General features: G+C 36.4%; 1 protein-coding gene across 5 annotated transcripts in view; it reads right to left on the bottom strand.

Annotated features, from left to right (window-relative positions):
* The window catches only part of OPA1 (OPA1 mitochondrial dynamin like GTPase), a 79,831-nt gene extending 56,950 nt beyond the window's left edge, over positions 1-22,881 (bottom strand). For 2 of the 5 annotated variants that reach the window (XM_006200947.4, XM_072962874.1), the window contains exons 1-7: positions 22,679-22,881; positions 14,064-14,382; positions 13,348-13,444; positions 11,526-11,633; positions 10,969-11,022; positions 10,220-10,287; positions 1,915-2,025 (exon numbers count right to left, since the gene is read on the bottom strand). In XM_006200947.4, coding sequence (XP_006201009.1) covers positions 1,915-2,025; positions 10,220-10,287; positions 10,969-11,022; positions 11,526-11,633; positions 13,348-13,444; positions 14,064-14,382; positions 22,679-22,710 — 789 coding nt within the window. In that variant the 5' untranslated portion in view covers positions 22,711-22,881. The remainder of the gene's footprint in view (positions 1-1,914; positions 2,026-10,219; positions 10,288-10,968; positions 11,023-11,525; positions 11,634-13,347; positions 13,445-14,063; positions 14,383-22,678) is intronic. The other 3 variants (XM_015236586.3, XM_006200948.4, XM_015236587.3) reach the window with 3 other exon arrangements.
* Between the last annotated feature and the right edge of the window lie 1,796 nt (positions 22,882-24,677).

Below are 24,677 nucleotides of genomic sequence, written 5' to 3'. Positions count from 1 at the left end.
TGTGGTTCTGGACCTCAAGTAAACTGCAAATCCTTGGAATGAAAAAAATCTCATCAAATTAGGATTTTGATTATTCTGGCAATGAAGGGCTGACAAGTCATCCGAGTACTAACCATAGGAGGAACCGAGGGGAAGACAGAGCAAGGAAACTACTTTAAGGACAGTACACGGAATGATGTCATGACAGAGCAGCATAAGTTGTTTCTAAAGTACCACTGACTTCCACATAAGATAACTCTTAAGTGAGCAGGAACAAGCTCTGTTTGGTGCTCTACCAAGTATACTTTGATAAAGAAAACAGATGGAGGTACAGTCCTGTCAGTAAAAAGGGTTACATGGATAATTTGATAAATATTATAAATAGGAAGGATATCTCTAAGCCTGAAAAAAGGCTAGTAAAGTAGGCCCCAAATGAACACTATGTAGTGGCACTGTCAAAAATAAATAGTATTCACTACTGATACCACTTAAATCATCAGATTCAATAGTTTATCGATAATCTAAAACCGTATCTTAGAACTTACAACAGTGAATCTACGGGGCTCATTTTTCATATTTCACCATTATGAAAAGACGAGAACTACTTGTAACCAGGACTATAACAGACCAAAATATAGTAGTTCCTTCCCCTGCCTCCTGTAACAAAGCTAAGGAGTGGATGGCTCCGCCTAAGCATCCAATTTGTTAGTGTTTAGGTGGTGTTCTCAACAGCACACAGAACAGAGAATGCTAAAGCACCACTTAAAACAAGGACTTCCTTGGTTTAACACAAGTAGAAAAATAACTTGCTTTCTATTTATACCTATGTTATTCATTCACTGAAAGCTAAACAATACACAGGAGTTGATTCCACAGCCATGGAACTGAGAAAAGTCAGGAAGCGACACTGAACAATAAATCAAACTATGATGAGTACTCTCAGGTGTTAACCACCACCAAACGTGATGGGGTTAGCCAGCAGAATTACTGCACTGATTATCTACCATACTGATTGATTTCAATATCAGAACCTACAGGAAGCTAATTATATGACCAATCTTCTTTCCTGAGTAAGATTTGTACCTAACTCTGAAACTTTTCTGATCTAATATATGTAATACACCTAGCCTAGTTCAAGATCTTAGAGTATAATTTTAAAATCGTTACATACATTTCATTTGACTCTAGTCACTTTAGAATATTAATCTTGGGATCTATGCTACAGGATCAACTAACAGCCAAAAGCATATTTTTAAGGACTTCTTAATTACATCTATAACCAAATATTTGTACAGAGTTATGCTGACTTTTATTAAAACCTGTTCTTTAAGTGACCAGAATTATATAAAATTTCCAATGTTCAATCTTTCAGTGGTCCAATGCGAACATTTATTGGTTGCCTACTCTATTAATAAATGTGGAAAATCTTTATGCCACAAGTTTAAAGTATCTAGGAATAACTTTGTTCAAAAGTTAATTTCTGTAAGAAATAAGAATGTTCTCTGTTGATTCATTTCAGCTAAAACAAATACATTTCGTTCTTTAAACAATTTAACATGGTCACTGACAGTAATCTGTTTCATTTTAGAAATGAAAACTTGGAGAACAAATAAACAGGCAAGTTGGCTACAAACTTAGGGTGACTTAATAACTGGACCAAATAAACCACAATTCATAATTCTTTTCTAAGTACAAATCCACTATTCCTCACAGATAATCTAATTTTCAGAAAATAAATTCCTGTGTTTGGTATTTTGGGTTTGTTTACCTATTCTAGGAAAGTTGCATATCTGTATTATGCATCTTTCATATTTTCACTTTGTCAAAGATCATTTCTCATATTTGGAGTCCATGAATGGATTAAGGCGACATGATCTTGGTAGAAATGGCTGATTAGTGAGAACACATCAGTAGCCCCCTTAAACCATCCATCACCTTGCGCTTCGGTTGGGCATAGCTCGTGCTATATTGGCCAGCGGCTCTGCGCGCTTCCTCTTCATGCTCTTGAATTTGCTGTTGTAATAGAATGAGCTCACCAAGCAGACCCTGCCATGAGTTTATAATGAGGAGAAGAGGAAAATTGGGGAGGAGAACAATGTTAAACCAAAGGGCACAAGAAAGGTACAGATGTAAGTTAGGAAGGAATGGACAGCTTATAACAAAAATGGAAACTCAGTTATATACCTTTAGAGCCACTATATAACTGGGCTCTGTACCACATTTCCATTTTTCCCTCAGTAAAATTATGTCTCGAAATATAAACAGAATAGTTTAAAAAGTAAAAAGGAAAATGCAGCGTCTGTTTGCTTAATAAAATGAGCCAGATATATAATATCAAAATACAGTAAAACCCAGACTAACTGGAATGCTCAAGGAAGGCGGCACTGTAGTTCACTAAATTTCCTAGGAACACGAAAATCAAGAAAACAAAAATTTCAACCTTTATTTTTGAATTGCCAACATGAACTAGTGTATACTCCTGATGACACATATGGGGAAAAACCAAAACTTTTTTGAACAGTGTTGATCTTACAGGCCTGAATCTTTTAGTTCTCAACCGTAAGTTTCATAAGACTAAACGGAGAACATATAATAGCTTATTTACTTATTACATTATTTATTCTTAATTATATTTTCCTTGACATTTAATGTCTTCAATTAATTAAAGATTACAGCCCCTTAAAACTAAGTTTTTGAGCATCAAGTTAATCAAGGTTTTACATTAATTCATATATTTTACATGCTATGCACACTATCTTATTTGACTAAACTTTAAGGGATTTTTTTGGCAATTTAAAAAATGTTTGGGATACTCTTTTAACTTTATACATCATCAAATAAGTGATTTCAATGAATTTTCATTTTGTGAGCTATTCTGACATTAAATAAAAATAGCCTATGAGACTATAACCAGTGAGATATCAATAACTAAAGCATAGGTACTATAAAAGAACATAATTAAGATATGGAGATAATATAAGTTATTATGAAAATAAAAATGAAACAAAATCCAGTTTGGACCTATGCACAAAATAATCACCATTTCTATGTTTAAAATTAATTCCATTTAATAATTATGAAATGTTCATCTGGTGCAATGTTTTCACATGTGGCATGAAACTAAAATAGAAGTCATTTTCTACACAATGCTTTTAAATGCTGGTCTTTCAGACAATCGATCTTAAGAAACACAGAAGAAAAAACAACTAGGAATTGACAAGGTTGGGAGCCTAATTTTTCTTAGAAACCTTAAAAAGGTCAAGTTCCAATGAATGAGGTTACTCTTTAATTTGCACAAGAATATTTTCTGGGAGAACAGGCTCAATTTTTACCAAGTTATAAAAATTAAAAAAGGAAAACTAACAGTTACCAAAATAGTCTAAATCAGGAGTTTCAAATAGCTTCACAGCTTTATAAAATAACTGCCAAAAATATTTTATTTTGCATAATACAATTATAAATTTTCTTAAACTGAAATACTGGTTAACATTACATCCAAATTTTAACTAGTAGACTCATCTGAAGGCTTAATAACCTAGTTTATATAATCTAAAGACTTAACAAAGTCTTCCAGAAAAGAAGTAAATACAAATAGAAAAGCTTTAATATAGTAAAGCATTTTAAACTAAGGGAAAATATTAGTATACAATTTGGAGGATTTTAATTTTGTTTGCTCCTTAGTTTTATTACATTAAACTATACCAACAATAATAAAACTGACTTACTTACTATAAATCAAAGGATGAAACTAGTTGTTATTTCTGCATGACAAGTACAAGGACATCAAAGTGGCAAGTAACATAACTGAAATTTCAACATCTGTGTCCAAATTCAATAGTACAAAATGTATAAAAAACCTGCAGTTATCTTTTAAGATGTCTCTTTTAAATAAATACTTTTATGGTCATTGATAACTCTATCAAAGAAATGCAATGCCAACTCACTACTCTCATCATTCCCATAATTTTTAATGTCCTTTTTTATTTTTTATATTACTGACTTTCATCAAGCAGAAAGAAAAGTAATCCAACTTATTTTTACTCATTTAGTCATTTATCATAAACACCTCTCCTAATCATCTAAATCTTTAGATTTCTCAAAATGACTCCTTTTTAAAGAAGGCTTCTCATGTTGGCTTCTACATTAGTGTGCCTGTGTTTAAACTAACTTAATACCAGTATTATAATTTATAAAATGTCAAAGCAGTGAGAAAATATTCCACATTTCTTAACTGTGCTGGTCTATCAGGCACATGATTCTTTTTACTTACAGCTTAACCACCCCTCCCTAGTCCATCGCTTATCTCTATATACAAACTATATGATAAATACTCTAATATCTACACCATTACAAGAAAAACACCCTCTTTCTAGTGACACCTCACTTTCCTTTCAAGTCTGTTACTGAAGCATTGTTATGTGAAGATAGTTGAAATTAACTGTTACCTCCTGAAAAAAGTAGGAAGAAAACAAGAATTAGACACAGAAAAAGCTATTTACACTTTACTACATGACTAAAAAAGGTTTACCTTTATCCAGTTTTAGGCATCAACTCTCACTCTAAATAATGATGGGCTAGTTTCTAAAGCTAACTCATGTGGAACAAGGAAGGGGAGAAATTGTGTGTGCCTTAAGAGTGCAGGGCATACTCCTTAAATGAACAAAATACTTTTACTCAATATCTTCCCAAGTACAGAAGTTTTCCTCTCAAGAAATAGCACATAATTTTTAAAATGACATGTATTACATTAAAAATGTAATGATTCTTGTCTATAACAATAGTTATTGTAAACAACCACAGATAAAATACTCTCTAAACATCTCCTGGTCACTGTCAGTTTGACCCTGTAGCTCTCATAGTCCTGTATTTCATGCACAGTGTTCTCGGTTTTTTAAAAAAGTATAATGTCAGACCAGAAAATCAGTGGTTACTCCAGAAACCAAAGTATCAACTGAAAGTGCTGCAAATACCTCTAAAAGTCAATGAGGTTCACAGAAAAGATTTTTTAAAATCTTAAAGTTATGACTCATTATATTGTAAATTATAAAATTAAATTATATTCATATATAATTACGTATATATATGTGAATCCATTTAAAATATTATATTGTTAATAGCATTCTAAAAATTAATAGCAGAGCAGAGCCCATAGTCTGTTTTTATACCTAACACGTAGAATAAGGCCTGACACATAACATGTGTTACAGCCAGCACCCAGAGTAAGGCTTGACACACATTTGTTGCCTGAATGAATTGAATGAATTAAATGATAACCTACTTTTACCTAATAATACAAAGTTTATGGCATAAAATCCAAATTGAGCTTCCTAAAAAAAATGCTTATTTTGTAAATAAGCTACACATCAACCCTACAATCCGTTTTCCCACTCATCACAATTCCCAGACAGCCTCCCATAGAAATTAAGAAAAGGGGAGGAAATTAATCAAATAATGTTAATATGCTGTTAACTCAAGGAATAATTCAAAGTGTAAGATAGTAACGATCATCACTGTCATCATCATATTTATTAATATTTAGTTTTATTATGTGCCAGGTCTTGCGCTAAAGAGCTTTATGTAATTCTCACAGCAACCCTATCAGGTCGAGCTCCCTCTGTTACTGAAAAGGAAATCAGAAATTCAGAGAAGCTGGGACTTATCCTAGGTCGGGCAGCTCAGAAAGCAGGAAGGGCGGGATCTGAATACAGGCAGTGTGACTCCAAAGTCTGCACCTGATACCATCCTGTTAGCTCCGTGGTCTCACTACCTTCAAACTGCCTTTGACCCATCAGGGTCAATCTATATTTAAAAGAGAAAAATGGGAAGATTACAAAACTTTGGAGGGCATATGTAACGTACTTTTTAGAGAAGGAGTTGGCAAACTACAGTGGGCTGGGGGAGCAGTCCACAGAGACCCTCAGCCTGCCAAGCTAGAACAGTTACTATCTGGGCCTCTGAGGGAAGGCTTGTCAACCCAGCTTTATCAGTCTTACAAGTAACGTGGGGCCATGAAAAGAACTGTTTGACAATGAAGACTTCTTTCCCCTTCCACGTAAAAAATATTCCTAGGCACTAATCTACTTTTCAAAGTGTGTATAATTCTGTTATTTGACTAGCTAAAAAGAACTATTTTCCTATTTTTCTCCCCCCCAGTAATATATAATCCTGCTCAAGATATGCATAGCCAACTAAAATATGTTTATTATTAGATATCAGCAGGAAACACGTCTTTCCACTTGAATTGTTTAACCTGTTCCAATTCAGAAATACCATATTCTATTTTACTATTTGGACAATTTCTACAAATAATAGTTTTAAGAGATGAACAAATTGGTTAATTACCAATAGTTTTTGTCAATATTACAATTTCTATCAAATCTCCTTTGCTCTAAATTACTACCTAAAAACAGTGTTACGTTTACGGTATATGTTCAATGTTTTTTAAACGACATAAAAATGAAGTATGTTTATTATTAAGGAATAAAATAAGTATCTAACTAACTATACTTGCTAGTTGCCAGCTGCTCAGGAAACTTAAGATTCCTGAATCTGTGGCTACTTGATGGTGCTGGTTGTGAAAACTTCATTTTGCCAGTTTACATTATTTGTTGCATGAGGAATCCCAGAAATGTAAATCCTACTTAAGTGACACTGCTTTGTCACAATTCAGAATTCCAAGTATACGTGCTACCTTCATCTTCTTATTTTCCTGAATAGTTGCCAAATGTTGAAGGCCAAGAGAAATTCACAGGTAATGAGAGCAAAAAAAAAAAAAAAAGAAAAAGAAAAAAGAAAAAAAAACCCACATTATATAAAATCTTTAGGCCTATTCTTGTTAGCATTAATCAAATTCACTTACTTTAAATTAGCCTCTCTTCTACTGAGTTAAATCAATCAAGGAATTTTGTTAAGAATTCAGCATTATTCTAGGTGCTCTGAGTACAGAAATTTTGTGACAGAAACAGCCCATTAAATATTAAGAATGAAAGCCAAAGTAAATAGTGCTTCATCTGTCAAATGTTTTAAACATTAAGAGTAAAATTAGTGAGACTAAAATAGTTATGGAAGGCTTCATGAAAGTGACAAATGAACTGGGCTTTGAAGATGAGTGAAAATTAGGCAAAGAGAAGGGAAAAGAGATTATTTCAGCTGGGAGGTACAAAATAAGTAAAGCCACACAAATAAGAATTAGAGTAAAACACAGAATGGAAGAGAATTGCTGTTAATAATATTTAAAACAGTAATACCATTTTTATGATCTGGACTTTTAAAAGATCCTTCAAATATTTTCTATTAATTATAAATGTGCTTGTAACCTTCCAAAAGACAATATTCCTTACTTCTATGATATGTTTACGACCAATCAGAAACACCATAGAGCAAAAGTACAAATAATAAAATGTCTCATTTAGCAAGTTAATTTTCACTAAAACACAACAATCTTTCTAAATCTAAAAAGAGAAGATACACTAACTGGCCCTGTCATCTACATGTATTATGACCAATATACAGAAATTTGCTGATTTACAAACCAGATTAGTCCATTAATTCACTAAAAAAGGCTCACCACTCCATTTCCTAATTCATCTTCAGGTAGTTCTTAAGGTCTCCTGAATATTATTATCAAGACTCAAGAACATTATTCATTTCACAGTAAGGGCTCTAATATTTTTCCACAGTGGACACAAGTTTTCAAATTTTTGATTAAAAGTAGTTATTAAAAAATTGTTTCAGTATTTTTCCATTATTTATTTTTCCTTTATTTCTCAAAAATATAAATCAGAACTTTTGATCAACATAACATAACTAGTGTCCACAAACTGAATGAATATAAATACAGGCAAAATCAAAGAAACTGGATGTTTCATTAGCCTGGGCAGCATTATGTGGGAATACATGCTTTTTTGACTTTTTGAAGACCTCAATTACAACGTTCCAGAAGACCCAAAGTCTAGTGACCCCAGATTGGGGACCACAGGTAATCTGTCCATCATGCTGTTCATTCTGTCTGACTCAGGTCAATCTGACATCTATGTTCCCTCGGTTTCCTGCCACTTTCACTTCAGTTGACTTTGAAAGGCTCCTAACTATCCCTTGACGTACTAACACTTCTCCAGATGTGTTCTCTTATTAGAAAGAACAAATCTTTTTTTAGTTCCAGTTGTAAAAAGTGTTTAATTTATTACAACTTTAAAAAAGAATCTGATTCACATTTACTTTTACGTTTCTACCCGAAGTCTAGCCAGAAACTTTGGTACAAACCAGAACATCATTAAGCTAAGACATGACAGCTTCAAACTCTGAACACCATACCACCTCTGATTATTGCCTATTGAGTTTTAGAGTAATTTGAAAAAGGCTTCTGCTAAGATCTCCCTTTCCATGCTTACATTCAACCACCAACTGATAAACAAATCTCTTAAAATCAGTTTATTTCCATCTTATCTGAGCAGTTCAGTATTTTCAAATATCACAGGTAATAGTCAAGCTTTGAAAACATAATGCTGCATATTAACAGAATTCAAAACCATTAGTTGAGGCTGAAAATACTTTTTCTGTATAGTAAATATTTATACTAACATTTAATACTATTTGATTTCGCCTATAACGAGAACAGCTTAATTAGAACTCTAGATTTAGCATTTGAACAAATAGTTGGAAATAACTGGTAAGTTTTTAACAGGTAAGATAACCACCATAAGTTATGGAAAAAGTTAAAAATAAATAGTCTACAAGAGCATTTATCTTCAAGCAAAGTAAATCATAAAATAAAGCAATACATTTGCTTTGAAGCCTATTGCATAAAATGAAATCCATATAAATTCCCAGAGATCCAGTCTCGTTTCTTCTATATTGCAGAGCTCCTAATCATTTATCAATTACTATTCATTTATCACCCTGGCAGGATTTTAAGGGAATTATCCAAGTCAGCCCTAAACAGGTTTCTCCTTTACCAGAGCAACCCTAGGCCATAACAGAAAAGAACAGAGATGCAGGCCTCCCCTAACTGATCTAGGCAACAAGAAATCTTGTCACTTGAAAACCACACTACCATTCCTTAACAGAGCTTCCTTCACCCCAGATAGATTAGCTCCCCTCTGCACAATAACTCTATCTGCATTAAGGGCCAAGGCGTAGGCTCAGAATAAGCTGTGCATTGTAGGTTAATTTCTATTCAAATTTTTCTCCCCAGCAGGTATAGTCAAGGGTGTCACTTGCTTAAAATAATGCCAATGGAAAAGGTATCAAAAATGATCAAATTAAAAGTTAAAATACACATGCACACATATACACACATCTTGAAATGTTTTCTCCAAAAGATTAAGTTAAAAGACAAAAAAAAAAAAACTTTTGAAAATATAATTCAAACCTGGAACATCTTGTAAAAAGTTCAAAGTTGAAGGACAGGAAATAAGATGGAAACCTACACATAGGAATTATTTTCCTCCTGCTTCCCAAATAAACTATTTACTTCAATGTATTAAAATCGTAACAACTCTCAGTATTTAATTTTAAAATGTTCATAGAATATTTTTTCCAGATATCTATCTATCTATTAATTTTTTTAAAAAATTCCAAGGAAGCAGTTATCTTACCAAAAGAAAATGTCAGTAATTCTCCTAAAACTTTCATAAGGATTTTAATACATGTATTGAAATTAACATATCCTAAATAACCCCATACATAATTCTGCTGACTATCAATGTAACAGAAATCTATTTACTATTATCCCCATCACTGTAATGAACTTGCTATTTCCTTAATATTTCCCCTGAATGTATGTCATGAAATATTAGTTCCTAGATGATATCTCACGGAAAAGGGGTTCTGTTGTTAAATAAATCTGGAAAACCCTGCATACTCTGACTCTTCTTAGAGATTCACAATGCACATGGGTATATAAAGGTCTGAGAAATTCCAGGGAAAAAAAAAGAAGCCTGACTTGTTTTATTTATACCAGCTTTCCCCCACACATATTTAACAACAAAACCCTTTGTTGGGGACAATCCCTGAAACTAATGCTTCACAGACACGTTTGAGGGAAATGGGCTCCTCCCATTATATTTCCAGAACTGTTACATAATACCCTGCATTTTATACCAAGATTAATAACAATACCTCTGTAGGATGCTTTTATATTTGTTCTTCAGATGTTACCATTTTCAAATCTTCCAGATAGGTAAAAACTTTTTAAAATCTTTCCAGACTATCTACGTGAAGAATGCTCCCTTACACTTGCCTTTTTATAACGCTTGTCACTTTCAGATCCAGGATCTGTTGCTCTAAATGCCGTTTCTCCAGGTGAACCTTAAAGATAAATATGCGATCCTTTAATTCTCCAGTGATGTTGATAGGCTAAACTAAATTCCAAGTTATGTTTAGTCAGTTGAAAAGTAAATGTATTTCTAGAGGAAACATCACTTTTTGGGAAACTATTCTTATTTTAAGGAATAAAGGAAACCTAAGGAAAAAAGTTCAAAAATATTATAGGATGTGTTTAACTGATTGTTTAAAATATCACTGAAAATTACAATAAAAATAAGACAATCTTTGATAAGGATTATTTTACATGAGAGTACTTACAGTTTGGCCATACACAACTGCCATTTACAGACCACATACAGTAAAAAAGTTAAATTTAAAATGTCAACTGTGACAGGACAGATGAGACAAACTAAAATGACTTTTCGTTTCAATTGTCAGAAACAATCAGATCAGTTTCAAGAAAATATTTTGGTTAAGCAAACTTTCTTTGTAATAGCTTTACTCTTATAATATAGATACATATCTAGGAATTTTAGTTTTACCAAAAAATAATTACTTTATTATTTCCACCTAAAGGATAATGAATTTGCCCAATATAATTCTGGCATTTTAAAATTCAGCATAAGCAGCATTATAAATCTGGTCTGCAATTTTATTTGCAACTAGTTTATTAGAAGCATTTAAAAGGCATGTTAAGGTCAGCAAAAATATCTGTTTACACACCTAACAAGAGAAGTAGGTCAGAAGCTTCTATGACTTCACTAACCAATTTGTGACCTGTGAAAAATCAGCAAAGGGGGAAATAGAAATGTAAAATTTAACAGGAATGAGCAAACAAAGATGTCTGAGACCTCAGATTTATATCATGATAGGACAGAATTGGGCAAATACACCAGGATTAACCTTAGTAAATTCTGCTCATTATGGTCTACTATAATTAAATTTGTTTTAAAATCACCAAATTGGCTCTGACCAATTAGAAAAAGTAAACACACAGGAAGTCTCACCTACTTGTCAAGAACAAATGCTATTTTTTTTTCACTGACTAAAGCCAAGCATGTATAAGTTCTTGCAAATTTTCATTTTGTTGGGCCAAACAAAAATTAAAATAAGTGAGCAACAAAATTTTGTGTGTATCTTCTTTTTCCAAAAACCTAGTCTTTATTTGTACTAAATGTTTTCATTTAAAACATGGGAATAAACAAATGAATACATCTTAAGTATTTTTCCTCTGTGTTTTCCGACATTTTAAACGAGATCAAACACAAGTCCTTCCTTACCTGTGGTGAAAAAGTCCTTCAGTAAGCTGAGGCTTTCTGCAATCTTGTCAAAGTCAGGTGCCAATTTTGCAAGGTCTTCTGAATTAGGAAGGGCTTTTCTAATCTTCTCTGGAGAAAAGAAAAAAATACATACTCTCAAAATTAAGAATTTGATTATTAAAACACACAATTTAAATAACCACATATAAATTTAAATAAAAATATTTTTTCCATTTTTCTCCATTACAATTACAACTGCTACATATATCTGAAACAATGTGTTATTCTAGTGATATTCTGCAGGCCATGAAAATTTTTAAAAAATATTCACCAAACATATGGCTTAGAGGAGTATCTTTGATTTATAAGTTAAATGCCTTGGGACAGAAGCACTGTATTAATGTTAACACTGGATTGGTGTATAGAAGTACCTTTTGGAAGTCATAGCAAAGAAGCAAAGAAAAAAAAATCACTTGTAGCACCTTGCCTGAATACAAAAAAAAAGTGATAAAATCCCAGTTCAAGTCCAAGAACAGAATTCCGTTACTTTCTTCTCTCCTTTCATATTCCCTAAGAAGATTCACACTTGTTACCATTTCAAAAAATAAAAAGCTGTCTACAAGCCCAAGACAAGCCCTTACTTTTGCTAGCTTTATCTATAAAGTGACTAAGTACTTTCATTTATAAATACTCAACAATTTTGTCAAAGTTTGGTACAACTTTATGTGTCTTCTAAACTAGGAAGGGCTTTTCTAATTTTCTCTGGAAAATACAAAACACACAAAGTTTCTCAAAATAAGAATATGTATCAGATTTTATTCTAAGTGCTGTAAAAGCATTAACTTGTTTAATCTTCAAGGCAATCCTACAAAACAGTTATCATCGAGCCCACTTAACAGATGAGGAATGGGGCACAGGGGGTGAGTAATAGGATCGGAGCACAGAACAAAGTGCAGGGTCAGGTTTAAGCCTAGGCAGGCCAGCTTCAGAATCCAGGCTCTCAGCCACTATTCTGTGGTACTGGCGAATGTATCAAGTTAAAAAGCTCTCCTCATAAATGTTAGAAAAATAATTTCAAAGAGTGCTTTTCCTGCAAATATCTTTGTCAAGGCAGCAGTTTTATCTTTAAGAAAGTGCTGTGAATAGTGCATGCTGAGATTAAATCCACCCCCATATACACCTAAGCTAAAATCTAAAAAAGTCAACACAAAGCCTAAATAAGAGACTTGACGAAAATCATTTCATCAGGAAAAAAAAATTTTTTTTTAAAAGATCACCATGACTTACTGGCAATCACAACTATCAAATATACTTTTTTCTCTTCTATTATTAGAAAAGGGGAACAATGGCTGACTAACAGGAGAAGTTACTCTGGACACCAGCAGGCTTGTAAGGAATCTGGTTACAAAAAGTATAGATAACTAAGATATCCAGTCAAAGAGGGTTAATTAGGTAGGGCACAGTACATCTGTTCTGAGTAACATACAACACTGAAAATGATGTTCAAGAAGGTGGCTTGGCAGTATGAAAACTCTGACAAATGTGGAAGGTAGCAAAAGAAAAGAGAGCAAAGTGTGTGTTCACTATGACTATATAATTTTTAAAAAGGAAACTAAAATAATAACCACATACACAAAATAGGTACAATGAAAAGAAACTGTTTCTTAAGGATAATGGCAGCTGTGTTAAAGTGATGAACTAAGGGATAATTTTTTTCTTACCAATTTTTTCTCTATTAATTTTACCATTAAAATAAAACTGCTACACCTTGAACTTATGAGTTAAGAAACTATCTCTTTTCTAAAGATAAGATGAAGAAAAGTATTTTAATGTTGATACAAACCTAAATCTATATATTCATCAATCTCCCACACAATGTCAGGCACGATCCATTTATAGTCATTAAGGTCAGGTAACATATCTTTCCACTGATCAAAAGTCTAAAAGATAAAAAAGTATGTTAATCAAATGCTCTGAATACCACATAAAATACAAAGAAAAAGTACTTAAATTTATTTAGTTAAAACACATTAATCTATTAAGAGTGATGTATTATGTTCAAAATTTTTAGAACAAAGTGGCCTCAGCTCTTCTAAAAATAAATTAACAGACAACCACATAAAACATGTAAATGTTGCTTTACTAAATATAGACAGTGTAAAAATTCAAAATATATTTCTGTTTCAAACAGGTTTCATGATTTGGCTTTAAACACTGAGGAATAGAAGCAAGACAAACCAGGGGTCAGGACATCTTGCCTCTGGTCTCAGAGCTGCCAAGAAGTGGTTGCATGAACATGCCACTTACTTCCCTGCCTGTGCTACTAAATGGCAAAGCCGAAACTCAAACCTAGGTGTGCTTACTCCCAGCTCAGAGCTCCTTCCGCTAGGCCATTTGCATCTCCTATAGTAAGTAACAGTCAGAGAGCATTTTCCTATTAGCACCAGTAAAACAATTCAGCACACAATAGACACTCAGAAAACATCTAATTGTATTCTACTGCACTATAAAATAATCATGCTGGAATAATTGGAAAAGCAATAGGAAACTTAAACTCACCTTTTTGGCCGTATAACCACCCCCAACGGCAGATCCTAGTATGAGATATCGAAGTTTTAAGAGTCTTGCAGCTACTCTCGCTGGCCAAAAATTCCTGTGGGGCTGGTAGCCATATTTAATTGGAGAAAGTTTCAATTTACGTAAAGTAAGGTTAGTTAGAGAGGAGAACTGCTGAAATGATGTCCTGAATTGGGGTCTTTGAAGCTTTAAGGTAGGATGATGCGAATGATAAATACTTCGTGAAACCAGATGCAGTTTTTGTAGTGGTAAGTTTCCTTGTATTCCAGAGCTGTGTTTCACTAAGGATTGGCAGACCTCACTGAAAGAAAAATGGGTGTGGAAGAAAGATCAGACAGGGAAATAATTCAAAGGAAATAAGCAAACTTTTGCTTTCAAGTACAAAAATTCCAACAGCTTAGAACAGCTATTCTTTGCCCTCTCATCTAAGTCTCACAATCCTGAGACAGCCGAGGGATGGAAATTACAGAAAAATCACTGATACCTCAGGTACCTGGTTCCCCAGAAAAAGAAAAAAGAAAACATTCCAAAGAGAAAAGATCTAAATATACACGTTACTGTCTAAGCTCTTCCCTCTTGTCCTTCCTGGCAGAGAATGAAAGCCTCGTACCAACAACCATAACCTGATTATCTTACTCAACACACAGTCACAGTGCTTACTGTGGGCCAGGCCCATTCTAAAGAGTTTTAAACTATTAGTTCCTTAATTATTAATTAAGGAATTAAATAATAATTAATTAATTAAACGATTAATTCCTTCTCACAGGGGAATAGAAATATCTTCAGAAAAAGGAATCAAGGAACCCAGAAACAATGCTGTAAAGAAAGACAGTAGGGGAGAGGGAATCTAAGTGCCAGGCAATATGCTAGATGTTTACACAAATGCTACTGTTAACTCTCAAAAAGCCCCAGTAAGATAAGTATCCTTATTTTACCAATTTGCCTTTCTAAACTGTGTCTTGCCTAAGGCAAAATGACAAGTGAACAGTGAAAGAGGGATGGAACCTCACATTAGTCTGACAGGAGAGCCCAGATTCTTTCCATGACAGATGCCAGTGGATAAGATCTGGGAAGTAGTAGACACAAAAACCAGGTGTGGCCCCAGGTAAAAGGATGAGGTGGCACTGTGAGCACCTGCTACCTCCTCTGGAACCCTGGGGGATGACACTGGACCTGGCTCTGACTCAAGACTCTGTAGGAACCTTCTAACTCAGGAAACCTGAGGGAAATAGGATTTAATTGTAGGAGAAAATACACATTGCCAGTTTAGGCACACAGCTGATTTGTAACTCTACAGGTAAAGGTTACTTCTGGTCACAAACACATTTATCTTCTTTTAACAAGGTGGTAAACATCCCAAACTTTTTTTTTTAAGCTCTGCTTCCAAGATAAATCATAATTTCCCACATCTTATAAAAATAAGTAGAATTTTATTCATCAAGAAATTAAATTCTCATGGCCTCAAACTCAGCCTACATAAAGAGCAAAAGTCCTCATTTTAGCTTTAAATGGGCTCCATCCCAGCAACTATACACATATAAAAATTAGTAAAACAACAAATGCCTCCATGTCAAGGGAGCAGTAGAGACAGTTAAACGGTACAAGGATTTACAGGAATAAAAGTGATCCCTGGGGATGAGGTAGTCAGAGCAAATTTCCAAGAAAAAGTAATCTTAAGTTAGGTGGGAACTGAAGGCTCAAAAATAGGAAAAAGCATTTCAGATAGGGAGAGGGATTTGGAACTGAAACAATGAAATGGGAAGAGGCCCAGTGAGCTGCCTGAGAAGGCTTGCTATGGGAGGGGAAATGGGAGAGGAGTCTAAAAGCTCACTATGGAGACATGGAACATCAGGTTGAGCTTCAGCTTTACTTTGTAGGCAACAGGGAGCCACTGAGAGTTTCTGAGTAGAATAAAATTAATTAAACAGTAATGAAAGAAAATATTAAAGGCAAGGTGCTATAGACTGAATACTTGTGACCCTCTACTCCCCCCAAATAATTAATGTGTGGAAGTCTACTCCCCAACATGACAGTATTTGGAGGTGAGGCCACCCAGAGGTAATTTAGTGGTTTGCATGTGGTCATGGGGTGGAGCCCCCATGATGGGACTGGTGCCCTTATAAGGAGATAAAGAGCTTAGAACTCTCCCGCTCTCTCTGCCACGTGAGGACACAGAGAGAAGGTGGCCATCTGCAAACCAGAAGGTGAGTCCTCATCAGACACCAAATCTGCCAGCACTCTCATCTTAAACTTCTTAGCCTCCAAAACTGTGAGAAATACATGTTTGTTGTTTAAGCCACCCAGTCAGTACGTGGTGATTTGTTATAGCAGCCCGAAATGACAAAGACACAATGTTAGGTAAAAGTAGATCAGAAAGGAAGACAGAAAGTGACCTTATTTCAGCTGCCCAGATATAAGAGACTACAGTGGGGTGGCAGCAAGGAGCAAGGAAAGAGAAAGGTGGATACCAGAGTGACAGAGCAAATACAAGAGGCACAGAAAGAGCAGTAGTAGCCATGAGGTTTTACCAGGGAAGATGAACATCACCACTTACAGATACAAAAACTCAAGGGCTGAACCAACTGGGGGAATAGCTCATGGGTCCGTAACATTTAGCTCAAACTTCTTTTAATTCTTTCCCTATACCCACCTAGTCTTTTGAGTTAGATAACCTTTGGTTCCAGTCACAGTTTCACTGCTTACTAGCTATGTGATCAAGGGCAAATTATGAACTCATCAAAACCTCAGAATGTTAAAATGGGCTAATGGCTATATCAGAGAGTCATTGACAATACTTGCTAATTCAAGTGTCTTTTCTTAAACCATATCTCCTTTCACTATAAGCATCTTTGATCCTATAGGGACAACCAAGTCACTGAGAGACTTCTCTCTTCTCCTTATCTGTTAGTGTCCATCTTAGGTATTTACCCACTTACCCACCTTAGAATTCCCCTGTTCACATCTGAAATAACTCTTTTACAAATACTCTAGACTCCTTTGCCCTCTGACTTGTTTCACTTGTTTGTCAAAATACAAACCCTAAATGAATTTGATTGCTTTTCTCCCTGCCTGTACCAAGGGAATGAAGTACTACTGAAGAAAACCACACCCAACTGAACAGGCATCTCACCTAGGCCCTCAAGACAGCCTGACAATCTTGCTTCTCATCTTTCATCAGTTCATTCTTTCACTCTCTTCTAGGACTATTTCAGGTGTTCTCCACTCTCGTCTAACCTCCCACATCCCCCCAAACTTCCTTCAGCTCTCAAGAGACAACCCTGCCCCTACTTCACAAAGAAAATGGAAGCCATCAGAAGAAGGAAACATGCTGTCCACCGATCACATCTACATCCATCCTCTACCAGCTCCCCACTAGCCCCACAATCCCTGTTAGATTACAGGAATTACTCCTTCTCCCATTAAAGGGGAAATCACTCTGTTCAGAATTTTCTTTCCTCCTTCCTTCTCAGGGATCACAATCAAGCCTTTGCCATCTTAAAGGAGAGAGAAAGAAAGAAAAACAAAGGTCCACTTCTCTGCTCTATTCAAAGTCACACCAACCTGATTTCCACTTGTCTCACTTCAGTGAAACAGCTCTTACTGAGTGCCCCGAAGCCTTCTACTGGGAATTTGTTTTTTCAATTTTCATTTTCTCTCCCACAGCACTATATGACAATGCTGACAGCTCCTCACTGCTGGAACTCCCCTCTTCTCTGGCAGACTCTAGTTTTACTGTACTTCACTGGCCACTCCTTTTCAGTCACTGCCTCCCCAACTACCTTGTAAACGTTGGGAGTTCAACTGGCTTAGATCTAAACGCACTTCTTGTCTCACTGCACACACACTCTTCCCAGGCAATCTTACCCTCGCCTGTTTCCTCACTGACCATCTACATACCCATGTCTCTCAAATTTATGTCTAATACAAATAGTTACATTCCAGGTTCATGTGTCCAATTGCTTATTCAACATCAGCACTTAAGATACCAAAAGAGTACCTCAAGTTCAAGATGTCCAAAATCATAATCTCCCTCCTTCTCCTTCCCCCTGGAGCCCTGACCCTTGGCACTCCTTAGCTCAGGAAATGACATGAACATCCATCCAGTTACATAAGCCACAAAGTTAGGGATCATTCCTGATAACTCCCTCATGGTCAAGTTCTGTTATTTCTGCTTTCATTATAGATCTCAAATCTTCCACGTCTCCCATCTCCACTACCACTATTCCTTACCTGGGCTGCTACAACAGTCTGTAGCAATATGTTCTCCACAGCACAACCAGAGCATTCCTCTGAAATGAAAGTCTCATCACTGGCTCTCTCCTGCAGAACTGTCTCCCATGCATTTAGAATCAAATCCAAACTCCTGGTCTATAAAGCTGGTCCCTGCCTCTCTCCAAACCACATCCAAGCTCCTTCCAGGCCAGCTGTCATCTAGTTCCTCAACTATACCACATTCCTTCCCACCTCAGGGCGTTGATATCTACCGTACTTGGATAAACTCTTTTACCTACTTAATTCCTGCTACCCCTGTTAACTCCTGTCACAATCAGTTTCACCTCATGCATTCCCTCCTCTTCCTCAACTTTCATTCTAATTCAGGTCCACCTGCTACAGTTCTTTGCTCCCTTTACTTTTCCTTCAGTGCTTATAAAATTTGTATTAGTTATAATTATTGGATTAAAATTTGTCTCTACCAGTAAGCTGCCATCTTCATAAGGCCAGGATCCTGTCTGTCTGTTCTACCTACCACCGTATTTCTAAAGCCTAACCCAGTGCCTCACAAACAGCAGACATTCAATAAATTTGCTGAATGAACATGTTATTGAGAGAAGAACCAAAAAAAAAAAAAAAAAAGAAAGAAAGAAAGAAAAAAGAACCTAGGAATGACTATAGAGTAAATGCTCAATAAATGTCATTTCAACATAAACACACTAACCTCCACTAATGTAGCCCTTTAAGTATCAAAAGTTACATGATTTTTTTTATTTTAGAAAGGAGTTAATCTAAATAAATATCCAAATAGATGAACTCCAGGCCTCAGTGGTCATATCTCTAAGATGTTTTGGCTTTTCATTATTTTCTCCCTCTTTTACTTCAAAGCCCCTAAAATTCCTATTTCCACAATGGCAGCAATAGCGGTCGCTGGGAGCAGGGACGGGGGTGTGTATGGCAGCCCAAGTCAGGAACTACATGAAAAATGCTCTTCCATTAGTCCCCTGGAAGAGATAATTGACTCAAAGCAAAATCCTAGTGCTTGGAAAGGCATCATCAAGAATTACTTCTAGAGCTTCCAATTCATGATGATGCTCTAAAAGATCAATGCTCCTTCTGGAGGGACTATTTTTCCTAACAGCATCCTCCTGAGATACAGGTAAGAGAGTGAAGAGAAGAAATTGAGATTTCTTGAAGCACCATCAAATGAAAGGCTGTCTGGGTCACCCTCCACCCCACTGCAATGCAGCTGAGTGCTAACAGCAACACCTGCCCACAGGCTGAGCAGCCTGGCAGGGAAGAGCTAAGGCTCCAGAGTGTGTGTGTATGTGTGCAGGGGGGCCAGGGAGCGATTCCCAGAGTGGGCCCCAATAATGCTGGCATTTGTAACACAATCAGATCGCCTGCCTACTCTTTAAAAGTTCTAAAATGAAGCCTGCTAGATGGTACATCATACACCTAAAACACAGTTTGCTATGTCAGCCTTCTCATTTAGGGTAACCCACACAAGGCATCTAAGTCAATCACTAGTCCTTCATGTTTAAATATAATTAGATAACCAGACTCTTGCAGAAAACTAGCAGCTCTTAAGATGAGGTCGAAGATAAACAATACTATTAATCCTGAAAAAAGCAGAGATATAAAATTTTCATTAATATTCTCAGGAGGCTTCCAAAAGATAAAGCAGATATGTAATAAAAGCAGGTTGTCACTAAAAATAGCAATCAAAGAACAATACAAAGTTTACACAATTAAACATATCTTTTAGAGTTTAATAAATATTAAAAAAGAATTCATTGAAATTAAAGCTGTTTTGGAAAAAAAAAGAGCAATACCAGAAAACGAACTAAGGAAATTCTCCAGAACTTAGAAGACAAAGAAAAAAGGTGGAAACCATGAAAGAGAAGTTAAGTGACTCAGAGAAGTGGTATCCAAAGTGGGGGCGGTGTGTGAAATGCATTTCATGGGCTACACAAAATGACCCACTGGGATTAAGGAAGAAAGTACCAAAGCTTCTAAATACAATACTTCTTGTACCTCATCCTTCAAAAATATGTCAGGGTAGATTTATAAGGTAAATAATTAATTAGTACAAAGGTACATGTACATAATTTAAAAATAAATATGCATAACACATTGTGGAACATGCACTCTTTTTTTTAAAGAGATGATATGCATGTATATTTTGGAAATCATGGGTAACAGGATCAATCTAAGAAGACCAATATTCATCTAATATGCATTTGAAAAGAAAAAGAACAGAAAAAAAAACGAGTGGGAGAAAACAAAGAAGTAAGAAAAATTTTTCCAGAATTGACTTTTTAACAGAAAGGCCCACCGAGTACCAAGCCAGATCTAGGCTGGGGGTAGTCGGATGAAGCCTTGAGAAATTTAAGATAAAGCCTTAAGATAAAGCCTTGAGAAATTTAAGATAAGGCCAAGATCCTAAAAGCGTCCATGAAGGGAAAACCTGGATACCCACACACACACACACACACACACACACACACACACAGACACACACACACACATGAAATTGTCCCAAGAATTTTTATTAGTAACAAAGGATGCTAGAAAAATATATAGCAATATCATCACAGTTCTGAAGGAAAACGGTTTTGAAAATACACTTCTGTATTAGACCAAACTAAAAATCAAATGTGATGAAAATTAGGCTCCTCCACCTCCACCCCAGAAAGCATCTATTCTCACCCATATACCATCTTCTTTTACCCTATATACCATTTCTTAGTATGTAATTAAGCATTCAACAATTTCACACAAAATATTTATTGCACCTAAATAAATGGTGGCCATCGGTCTTCTTACATATCTATGAGCACCTATTTAGATATGTATGTCAAAAAATGTTTATCTGTTAAAGAATAGGAATTTAAATATACTCCTTCATAACATGCATAGGAACTACATCAAAAGACAAACTCCAGATCTTGGGGCTTCTGACCTTCCACATCTTTACTTTGCAGGTAGCTAAACTGTGATATCAACATAAGACATTTTAAGCCATGACTCTATGGAGTCGAAAGTACCTTTAGAAACAATTTAGCTGACAGCATCCAATTAAATAAACAATTATCAGTTAGTGAGCAGCCTTTTTTTAAACTCAATTTTTAAAGTTTGTCTTGCATATCTTAATTGCTCCAACGAAGTACTCTATTTTCTGCAGTCTTTTCTTATTTAAAGACATTTAGATATATTTCTTCAGTAAATACTGAGGATTAGAAATATGTTATAAATAACTTACTTCAGTACTGAGGGCTGTGGATTTACTCAGAAACTAAAATTCCATGAGGTTAGAAATAACTTACTCAATTTTTCTAATTGACTAAAAGGATAACTATTGTATGCCATTTAGTTCTAAATTTAGACTCATACAACAAATGGATTCCTTGCTTATGAACACTATTTATTGCACTACTTAAAACATTCTGGAAAAAAAAAACAAAAACCAAGACAGGTATTTTGAGATTGAGTTCATTCAGGAAAACCAAGTTTTTCCAACCTTGCTTGATGCATGTTACTTCTAACCAAACGCCTGCAACAATGAGTTTAACCTGAAGATATCTAAGAATACAAGAACACGTGTACTAATTAAAGTCAAATTTAAACTCGTTAAAATGCGCACAGTAATCCATAGAAATGTAAATACTTATACGATTTTTCTGTTTAGGATTAAGCCAGGCCTGGGCAACAATAACACAGTGATTAGAAAGGTGGTACCAAATTCACCACCTCGCATCCAAAAATCAAGTCTCCCTCCCTAAACACTGAAAAAAGCTGCTATTAAGAGGGTATCTCTAATCACTATCTCTGACACTGTATGCGTCACTGCTCCAGATCAAACTCCAAATCATGTTCATTCAGCGGACTAAGGAATGAAGCAGAATCCCACTTACCCCGAGAGAAGAACTCGGGTACCTGCAAAAGCAATGTAAACCTGGCATGTAGGTAAAAGAAAAAGACAGTGAGAATTAAGAGACGCGGAAAAGGTGACACATGGATAGAGCCAGAGACCGGGGAAGGAGGGGTCAGAAACAAGAAGCCAGCAGAGATAGAGATAACAGCGAGGACAGAAGGGTAAAGGGGGCAGGCACAAAAGGACAACAGAGACAGGCCAAGACTGAAAAGCGCCCAGAATCTTCCAGTGGCACAGAAACAGGGACAGGGGTAAGTACTGGGGCCAGCACCTCAGGTAAGCCGAGTCAGGCCTCCTATCACTCTGGATCCTCAAAAATATTTCCGAATCCTCCAACCGCCCCCTGCCAAGCCTGAGAGTTACCTACACATTCTGAAGATAGTGAGGGAACAACCCCATTCTCTGCAGTCCCCAGAGATAACGGGGCCAGGTCGGAGCCCGCACTTACCAGGCCACAGCGGCCCGGCGTAGCCGCCACATCTCGCCGGCGACGAGGTGACACAGGCGCCGAGGCGGCCACGCGGGAGCCCCGGTGTCAGCCCCAGTCCGGCTCCTGCTCCACGAATGACCCAGGAAGAGGCCCTCAGGAACAAGGGCACACAGCAGCCTCTGCGGCCCTCCCAATGGCGAATGGACTTCCGCAAGAGCCTGCCCGGCACCCGTACTCGGTCCGTCAGGAAAACCAGCCCCTCCACCCTTCCTAGGCGGGCAGCACAAATAGGCCGGGGAGGACTCGCGCATGCGCTCAAAGCCTCTGGAAGGACCCATGTATTTTCGCTTTCCTCACCGGGCCTCGCCCTGCCTCGCCCTCTTTGTTTCCGGGTCGGAAAGGTGAATTCGAGCCTCTCAGGCTAAAGGCTTGGAGAGGGGACGGGTCGAGATGTTGGGCTGGGATTGGCGGGTTGAAGGGCATGAAATCTGGATTGATAAATTCTCACTAGGTGGCTAACAATTTAAGAAAATTTGATATTGAGAGAGTATGGAGGAGCGTAGGGAATACAAAATGAGTACAGTGTAGGAATAGAGTAGTAGAACAGAGTAATGAAAACCCACGACCCCCCCCCCCCTTCGCCCCTGAGCGCTTTTGTCGGCGTCTTTGTTTACAAAACACTTTCTTATCCTCAGAACGGGAAGTTGGGGGAGGAGTCAGGGACGGGTTAAGTGCTTTAGAATCTCTGAAGGTTAGATCTGAGTGGGGCTCAGATAAATTAGATGGGCTAAGGGTTTGGAATAAGCTTGTGGAATTTATAAAGTCATCAGAAATGATTTCGTTCATTCACTCTTTAACCGGCTCTCCTCTGGCTTTTACTCTCACTAATTTGTTGAAATTGCTGCTGTCAACTTCTGCAAAAATTGCATATTGCCGGTGATCACTGTACTTCTCTGCATTCAGCTCAGAATTTTAGGTGTTCAGCACTCTCCTTAATTGGCTTCCCTCTCCTGGCTTTCAGGACATCGCAGTCTCCTTTTTCTTCAAGTCTGTTACCCCCCAGTCTCCTTTGTTGGTTCCTCCGCCTAACCTCTCAACAGTTGGCGGATTTGAGATCCTAGACCCTTTCTCTTCTGTCTTCATTATCTCCCTAAGTAGTCTAAAGTCAGTTCTATAACTTTAAATACCCTTTTCCCCTTCCAACTCTTAACATTTTATGTTTTATGTGGAAACTGGGGCGCTAGACAAGGAACGTAACCTATGGAAGGTAGTGAAGTCAATTAGTGGCATAGCCAGGACCAAAATTATACTTGCCTTGTGCTCCCTTCATTTTAAGGGCACCATCCCTACACATGCTACACACAAAGAAAATTTCTTTTCCTGTAGTCATCAGAATCATAAGTCAGTATCATCCATTCATAGTAACACCAAGTCTAGATCTAGTTATTGGTAGTAAACTTCCCAAATGAAGGACTCTGGGAATTTTCTTTATTATATTTATCACGGTGACTGTTTTAATGACAGGAACAAATAGGAATTTGCTATACTGATCTGTACAAACTGTAGCTCTTTCCAGGTTTATTGAGTTACGCAAAAATTCCTTTGTTACTATTAATTCCCTCTTGTTCTAGGGAAAAAAAGAGAAACCTAATAACGGTAACTCCTTTCATATGACTTATCTTTACATTTTACAAAGTCCTTGTCTTGCAATTCTGCTTCTAAGAATTTAGCCTACTGAATCTGTTCCATGAAAAATTGGATTCGCCTCTTGGAGGTGTTGCAGGAGAATGGGGTGCTAGAGGATGGTCATGTCCCAGGTCTCCAGTGAGTCCCTGGGATATACCCTGCTAAGTGAGTGTCTCTGGCTTCACATAGGAAAGAATTCAAGAGCAATTCATAGTATACAGAAATACATTTTTTATATTGACCTTGTATTCTGAGATTCTTCTTAACTCATTATGTCCAGTGGCTTATTTTTTTTATTGATTTCTTAAGGTTTTCAATGTAAACAGTCATG

This window comes from Vicugna pacos, chromosome 1, assembly GCF_048564905.1.
Source record: "Vicugna pacos chromosome 1, VicPac4, whole genome shotgun sequence".
In the NCBI taxonomy this organism is placed as follows: Eukaryota; Metazoa; Chordata; class Mammalia; order Artiodactyla; family Camelidae; genus Vicugna; species Vicugna pacos.
This window is presented reverse-complemented; position numbering and strand designations above follow the sequence as displayed.